The sequence below is a fragment of the Lolium rigidum genome, chromosome 3 (genome assembly GCF_022539505.1).
Source record: "Lolium rigidum isolate FL_2022 chromosome 3, APGP_CSIRO_Lrig_0.1, whole genome shotgun sequence".
Classification (NCBI taxonomy): domain Eukaryota; kingdom Viridiplantae; phylum Streptophyta; class Magnoliopsida; order Poales; family Poaceae; genus Lolium; species Lolium rigidum.
The window spans coordinates 298,288,472-298,297,396 of record NC_061510.1 but is presented as its reverse complement, the minus strand read 5'-3'; the positions used below and the strand labels follow the sequence as shown (position 1 = coordinate 298,297,396).

General features: G+C 43.1%; 1 protein-coding gene across 1 annotated transcript; it reads right to left on the bottom strand.

Annotated features, from left to right (window-relative positions):
- Positions 1-519: 519 nt before the first annotated feature.
- LOC124696721 (zealexin A1 synthase-like) lies at positions 520-2,270 on the bottom strand. Its single transcript, XM_047229406.1, has 2 exons — positions 1,365-2,270; positions 520-1,146 (listed from the first exon to the last, which is right to left on the bottom strand). The coding sequence occupies exons 1-2, from the start codon at positions 2,268-2,270 to the stop codon at positions 520-522; spliced, it is 1,533 nt and encodes a 510-aa protein (XP_047085362.1).
- Positions 2,271-8,925: the final 6,655 nt, after the last annotated feature.

The following is an 8,925-nucleotide window of genomic DNA, read 5'->3' as shown; positions in this document are numbered from 1 at the left end:
ATATATGCATTGCTGAAACTCTGCCGCGGCAGAGAAACGCCCTGTTTCTCCGACGCGGCGAGAAACGCTGCTACAGCCGAAACCTGTGCCGCGGCGGAGAAATAGCAATTCTCTGCCGCGGCGAGAACCACGAGGCCCGGTTCGTACCACGAACCGGGACCAAAGGCCATCCACCGCGAGCTTCCTGGCCACACCACGTGGCGCCGCCTTTAGGCCCGGTGCAACTTTGAACCGGGACTAAAAGGTGGACCCTTTAGTCCCGCCTTAATGGTCCTGGTTTGAAAACCGGGACTGAAGGCCCGAATGGACCGGGCCTATAGCCCCGTTTTCCACTAGTGGAAATAGACAGTCCCTTTTTTTTTTATAGCAAATTCATGCTTTTGGAGAGCTTCCAGTCCATGAGTTACAGTAAGCCTGATGCAGTTCATCAAGCTGAAAATGAAAGATATGGTTTTGTAGCGCACATCGTTTTTATTTCTTACATAGAACCGTGTAGATCGATGGTGTAGTGTCAAATAGCTACAGAACAACCGGCGAGGGCACGTAAACGAACGGGTGGAGATAAACATCATTCTTCCTGCCCACTGTGATGCCCATCTTCTCCGTCATATCTAGCTCCCTTGGTGAGACCCCTGCAGGGAGCTCCCAGCGGAAGTGGTAGAGCAGCGAGGCAAGTGCGAGCTCTATACCTGCCACCGCAAACGCCACTCCAGGACACATCCGTCGCCCCGCCCCAAATGGTAAGAACTCAAAATCCGCGCCCTTGAAATCCACCGTGCCACTCTCAAACCGCTCCGGTTTGAACTCTTCAGGGTCGACCCAATACTTTGGGTCCCTGCAGATTGCCCACACATTCACGAACACGGTGGTGCCCTTGGGCACGTCGTACCCCATCACTTTGCAGGTCTCCCGGCACTCCCGCGGCAGGAGTAGTGGCACCACAGGGTGCAGCCTCAGGGTCTCCATGATGACCGGCTTCAGGTACTTCATGTTGGCTAGGTCATCTTCTGTCACCGTCGTTTTTCCTTGGAGACTATCACGCAGCTCGGTTTGTGCCTTCTGCATTGCTTCTGGATTCCTCATGAGCTCCGACATGGCCCACTGGAGCGCGTTCGCCGTTGTTTCACCCCTCGAGGCAAAAAGGTCCTGATATACCAACCATGGTGTAAGCTCATGAATTTGCATAATGTCTGGAAAATCTCATTACATGCAACATATATTGTACTCGAAATTTTCAGAATAATTTTTTTTCTGTACACTGTACGATATTGTCAGACATGTTTGTACTTAAAACCATACTAATATAAGTACTGCATGGAATTTATTTTGATTTTTTGAGACAAAAAAAGTGTGTAGTTACTTACAAGAATAAAGGCCCTGATGATTCCAGTAGTCACCGGCACCTCGAGACTGCCTTCCTTCTGTATCCTCATGAGCACGTCCACAAGGTCCTCCTCGTCCACGGCGCCATCAGCCGCCGCAGCCCTCTTCTCCGCGTGCTGCCTGAAGACGCTGTCAACCAGCTCACCGTTCTTGCGGTGGTTAGCCTCCGCCCGGCGCGCGTTACCGCTGAGGAAGCTCGCGAGCCTCGACGACGGGAACAGGTCGCCGAGGTTAAACCCGGAGGTGAACTTCACCCCCTCGGCGAACACCTGCATGAACTCGTCACGCTTCTCGAAACGGTCGCCCATGATGCTCCGCATCGTCATGTCCATGATGGTCTCGGCGATCCTCCGGCTGACGTTCACCGCCTCGCCCGGCGTGACTGCGGCGACGGCGGCGACCAGGCGGCCGACCTCCTCCTCCCGGACGCGGCGGAACGACTGGACGCGGCGCGCGCTGAGCAGCTCCAGGATGCTGATCCTGCGGAGCTGCCGCCACAGGGGCCCGTACGGCGCGAACACGAGCCCCTCACCGTCAGCCAACAGGACGCGCATCGTGGGGCTCCAGGGCCGCGTCGCGAAGTTGACGTCGTGCGTCTTCATGAGCTCGCGGGCGGCGTCGGGGGACGACGCGACCACAACGGGGACCTCGCCGAGCCTGAGGGTCATGAGCGGCGAGTCGAGCCGGCGCGCGAGGTCCGCCATGGCGCGGTACGGCAGCGGGCTATGCAGTAGGTGGTGGAGGCTCCCAATGACCGGAAGCTGCCACGGCCCGGGTGGCAGCCTCACGGCATTGCTGCTGCTGCTGAGGCGCTTCCTCGCCCTCAGTATCAAGAGGAGAGGCAGGAAAAGAGCCAGGAGGATGCGCATGCTCGTGAGTTGCTCCATGAAGATGGCCATCCCGATATCCTTAGGATGATGTGTCTTCTGGATAAGTTTGGACATAGTCTAAATAGCGGGAGCAAATGATGAAGTGAACTCCATCTAAAAGCATCTAACGTTAGTGGAATCCATAGATGTCATCAGTGCAAACAAACAAAAGAACACTATCAAGCAATAATGGACTAACTAAGCGTCACCTGCCAATATGTTTTTCTTTCACACCTCCTATTTTAGTAACCATTTGGACACCATCTCTGTACTGTAGACGTCCGTTTAAATTTAAACTAGGATGGCTGCATCCGGATGGTTTCTTTGATATGGTTAAATTTATGGGTGTGACTATTTCTCAATCTGAGAATAAGTTTCGGTCTCAGTCAGATGATGTCATCAAATCTCAGGTATAACTCATGTTATAACACATAACTAGCACGAATCAAGATGCAAATTAAATGATGTAGAACTTAACTGAGCATGAACTTAGTTCTCAGCTAGCTAAGAACTGGCAAATCCCTTATATGGGAGAAGCCTGTAGCCGGGGTCACCCCAATTCAAAGGTGGAATAACAAATTATGCTCTATGCGAAAATACCTTGGTGGGTGAGCACAACACATGATTGGGCAACTCAAACAAGAGAAACTCAGCCTATCATCAAAAATTGATGATCTAGAGGTAATCGCTGAAGTAAGACCACTGACAACGCAAGAAATTGATTTTGAAGGTAAAAAATGCAAAGTTACCTAGTCTACTACGCGAGAAGTAACTCAAATGGTACCAAATATCTAAACTCTGTTCCTGCCAGAAAGAGATTTGAATAAGAGATACTTTCATAGTATCATCAATGGAAGAAACATGAAGAAAATCATTCATTATCTTGATCAGGAAGAGGGCACAATTGAAGGCCATGAGCAGCTGAAGTCGTATATTACGTCCTATTACAAATGATTGTTTGGCGTGATGACCCACAAGTATAGGGGGTGTATCGTAGTACTTTCGATAAATAAGAAAGTCGAACCCAATGAGGAGCACAAGGTATTGACAAGCAGTTTTGATCAAGGATTCAGTGTAAACACTAGCAAACAGGTTTTCAGGGGTATTTGATATTGTAAATAAATAAAGTACGAGTAAATAAAAGATAGTAATAATAAATGCAGCGAGTGGCCCAATCCTTTCTAGAGCAAAGGACAAGCCGGTTGTTTTACTTATGATGACTAAACGTTTCTGAGGACACACGGGAATTTCATCAAGTGCTTTCGCTTCACGCAGGTGAATAATCTATATTGGTTTGGTAGGTATTGTGCGGGTGAACATCTGCTAATGCACTACCCCTACGTGGACTAATGCATACTTGTGATTATACCTCTTGCAAGCATCCGCAACTACAAGAAAGTAATTAAGATAAATCTAACCACAACCTTAAACTTTGAGATTCTATACTCCCTCATGCACTGGTTTCCCAACGGGGGTTTAGCTTTCTGTCACTCCCACAACCCTAGAATTAGTAGCCAAATACACGATGCATTCCACTAGGTCCATAAATGTGATGTATCATGTAGTCGACATTCACATGACACCACTAGAAGAATAACACAACTTAAATATCAAACCATTAAATATTACTCAACATAGTTCCACTACTAACATCTTAACTTCTCCCATGTCCTTAAGAACTAAAGGAACTACTCACAAGACATCATATGGATCATAATCAGAGGTGATATAATGATGAATAACAATCTGGACATAAACCTTAATCCAATGGTTTCACTCAATAGCATCAACTACAAGGAGTAATTAACACCGGCAAAGTTTCCCCTATTAACTAGACAATATCAAACCCAAAATGTTATAGCGGGACGCAATGGAGATGGTAGAGATGATGGTGCTGGTGATGGAGGTGGTGGTGATGACGATCCCGATGAAGTCCAGCTCGATGACGGTGACGATGGCAACGATTTCTCCCCCTCCGAGAAGGAATTTTTCTGTCAGATTTCTGCCTGCCGGAGAGCTTTTCTCTCTCTATGGTTTTTCCACCCCATCGCGGTGGCGAAATATTTCTCTGTTCGCTCCCCCTATGTTTAGGGTTTTCGGGGGATGAAATACGCGAAGGAACGATGTCAGTGGTGGGCCAGGGCCACCACACCATGCCTAGGTCGGCTAGGGGGTGGCCCGCGCCTAGGGGTGGTGTCGGCCCCTCCTGGCCCACCTCAGGCTCCCCTTCTGGCTTCCTCCGGCATCTGGCAAAATAGGAACTTCTGGGTATTTTCTGGGGATTGCTGATCTTCATAAATATGGTATCTTGACGGTCCTTTTTCCAGCAGAATTCTGACTCCGACAGTTAATTATCCAATAATCATCAAACATGCAAAAATAGATGAAATAACATAAGTATCATCTCTAAATATGAAATATATTAGTGAATAACAGTAAATTATGATATAAAATAGTGATGCAGTTTGGACGTATCAACTCCCCCAAGCTTAGACCTCACTTGTCCCCAAGCGAAAACTGAACTTAGTAAACCAAACCAAAGGTTTATGGGGTGAAGTGTCGATAAAAATGAAATACGGACAAGAAGCATCACACTTACCAATACACAAGTCATTATAGACAACAACTTTGAGAGTGGTGTATGCCTATGTCAACAAATGACATCAAATGATTTATCATCCTTTCATGTTTAGTGGCTTCAAGAGCAGCCCCCGTAGAGAGCACAATAAAGCTCCTCTTCTCCTTTGTTTGAACAAGCTAAGTTCATGATTTCTCAAGTACATAGTGTTAGGAGATTTTGATTATTGGTTCAATTTATATTTTAGTGGGCTGGGCACCCGCTTGCCTGCTCTTTTTGCAATATTAGGGACTAGCACATTATGCATGCTACTCAAGGTGTGAATCCAAGATAAACATGAAAGAGATAATAAAGCATCCAACGCTTTCTCATGAGTTAAAACAGGAGCACAAAATAGGAAATAGCTTTTGAAGATTTTAAATGTAGCACACAAGAAAATTACTTTGGAGTGGCAGTGAAATACCACATATAGGTAGATATGGTGGACACAAATGGCATAGGTTTTTGGTTTCAAGGGTTGGATGCACGAGAAGCATTTCCTCTCAGTACATATCTTTGGCTAGCAAGGCTGGGTAGCAAGCATAAGAGTTGAGCGAAACAATCAAATATAAATGCGATAGAAAGCAATCGTCCAATCTTACTTGGAAGTACAAACGATTTTAACTTACGAATACTAAGTTTATGAGCCAACAAGAAGGAAAGATAATGGAATAATGTATTTACATGTTTTCTCTCTTTTCTACTCAAGTCTCAAAGTATTGTTGCTACTGACCAATGCTAAGTTTGCCAAGACCAACAAGAATTACTCGATGCTCCCAAAGTGATACCAATACTAATCAACAAGATTAATCATATGATAGAAATTACAAACTAAAATAAGGTGTGTAGAAAGTAAATGATAAAAAATTCTCATTAATATTCCATAACGACAACTCACATCAAGGGATACATAGATAATCAACTAAAAGAGAGATACTTCCAAACTGCAAACTATCCTATATGATAACTTCATTACTCATGATATGAATCTAATGAAAAGTAAAAAGGTAAAAGATAATAGTGTGATACCGCGGCACTCCCCAAGCTTGGAACAAGCCAAGGGGGTGACAATACCAATGAAGAATTACTCCTTCGGTGGTGGTGAATCCTTCTCATCATCAAACTTCTAAGGGAAAGGCTCCCCATCAACAAAGGACGACCTGGTTTCCAATATCCTGAAACTGGCAGCAGAACTTATGCATTTAAATCTAGTCTCATACTCACAGTTTGATTATGCACGTCGTAGAGTTGTGCTTGTAATTTGTTGGTGGTTTCGTGGAGCGAGAAAATATCATCCCAAAGAGTTGCAATTTCCTTCTTGTGCTCGCCAATGAGTTCTGCATTTATCTTATGGATGATGTCCACTTCACGTTCTGCCATCTTCTTGTATCTAAAGACTTCTTGCTCCAACTTTTCCATCCTAGCCTCCAGACTTCCTTCTCCTTTAGGACTCCGAACATTTTCTACTTGCACCTTCCCATCCTTGAGCAACAACTCCTTAGGATGCATCTTCAGCTCCTCCATGTACGGGTTGACGATGTTCATGAGGGAGTTGTCTTTGGGTGATCCAGTAGAAGACATGGTGGCTCTAAATCTGAGAACAAATCCTGACAGAAAAAGATCGAAACGAAAACACGACGAGAAAACGATATACAGACCTCGGGGGATTCGGGGGATTATATAGCAGAAAGTTTTACAACAAAAGGAAGGTACATGGCGAAACCGGGTCGGAGTGGAGCTTTGGGGCTCCCACACCATGCCTAGGCGCGGCCTGGGGCTGGCCCGCGCCTAGGGGTGGTGTGGTGCCCTCAGGCACTGTCTCCTACCCGTTTTCGTCTCGTATTCTTTAATATTTTATAAAAATGACAAAAATATAACCTGGAAAGTTTTACGCGACTCTGTAGTTTCCTAGATTTGCTCCTTAATAAATTCTTCCGGAGTCACCACTTGAATAATATCAATATCTTCATTATAAGAATCTCTAGAAATATAATGTTTGAGTCTTTGCCCATTCACCACTTGTGTGGTATTATCTTTCAGTGAAGCAATTTTTATTACACCGGAACAATACACCTCTTTAATAATAAAAGGTCCTTCCCATTTTGAGAGTAATTTTCCTGCAAAAAATTTGAGATGAGACCTATACAACAGAACTTTCTCACCAACATGGAACTCTATCTTAAGAATTCTCCTATCATGCCACTTCTTAACCTTCTCTTTAAAGAGTCTAGCATTTTCATAAGCTTCATTCCTCCATTCATCTAGAGAACTTAAGTCAAGTAACCTTTTCTTACCAGCTAGTTTAAAGTCTCTATTGAGTTCTTTCACTTCCCAATAAGCTTTGTGTTCTAATTCTAAAGGCAAGTGACAAGCTTTTCCATAAACTATTTTTTAAGGAGACATACCCATAGGATTTTTGTAAGCAGTTCTATAAGCCCATAAAGCATCATTCAACTTACTAGCCCAATTCTTCTAGATTTATTAAAGGTCTTTTGCAAAATAGATTTAATTTCTCTATTTGATAATTCTACTTGCCCACTTGTTTGGGATGATAGGCTGAAGCAATCCTATGATTAAAATCATATCTAGGAAGGGTCTTTCTAAAGCCACCATGAATAAAATAAGAACCTCCATTAGTCATAAGATATCTAGGCACACCAAACCTAGGGAAAATAACATCCTTAAGCATTTTTAACGAGGTCTCACCATCAACACTCTTTGTAGGTATAGCTTCTACCCACTTAGTAACATAATCAACAACAACAACTATATGAGTATAACCTTCTAAAGGAGGAAAATGACCCATAAAGTCAAATCCCCAACAGTCAAATGGTTCAATAACAAGAGAATAATTCATAGGCATTTCATTGTGTCTAGAAATAGTACCAACTCTTTGACATTCCTCACAAGATAAAGTAAACTTTCTTGCATCCTTAAAAAGAGTAGACCAATAAAAATCTGATTGTAGAACCATTTGTACAGTTCTATCTCCAGAATGATGTTCTCCATAAGCACTACCATGACATTTTCGCAATATCTCTCGTTGCTCATATTCTGGAACACATCTTCACATAATACTATCCACTCCTTCATTATATAAGTGTGGGTCATCCCAAAAATAGTGCCTCAAGTCATAAATTAATTTCCTTCTTTGCTGAGCTGTAAATGTTGGAGGCAAGTACTTGGAAACAATAAAGTTAGCATAATCAGCATACCAAGGACTCTCTCGCGGGGTTACTTTTATTGCAGCCAACTGTTCATCTGGAAAACTATCATTAACTGGAATAGGATCATAAGAAATGTTTTCCAATCTAGACAAATTATCAGCAACAGGATTTTCAACACCCTTCCTATCTACAATATGCAGATCAAACTTTTGTAAAAGCAACACCTATCTAATAAGCCTAGGCTTAGCATCTTTATTTTCCATAAGGTACCTAATAGCGGCATGATCAGTATCAATAGTAACTTTCGAATCAACAATATAAGGTCTAAACTTATCACAAGCAAAGACTACAGCTAGAAATTCTTTTTTCAGTAGTAGTATAATTCTTTTGATCAGCATCAAGAGTCTTACTAGCATAATGAATAACATTCAACTTCTTGTCTACTCGTTGTCCAAGAACATCACCTACTGCAAAATCACTAGCATTATACATAATTTCAAATGGTAAATTCCAATCAGGTGGTTGTACAATAGGAGCAGTGGTTAGAGCCTTCTTTAGAGTTTCAAAAGCTTCCTTACAATCATCCTCAAAAACAAAAGGTACATCCTTTTGGACAAGATTAGTAAGAGGCTTTGAATTTTTAGAGAAATCCTTAATAAACCTCCTATAGAAACTAGAATGACCAAGAATACTACGAATACCTTTAACATCCCTAGGACATGGCATTTTATCAATTGCTTCCACTTTGGCTTTGTCGACTTCAATGCCACTTTCAGATATTTTATGTCCAAGGACAATTCCTTCATTTACCATAAAGTGGCATTTCTCCCAATTAAGAACAAGTTTAGTTTCTTCACATCTCTGCAAGACTTTATCAAGATTGTGCAAA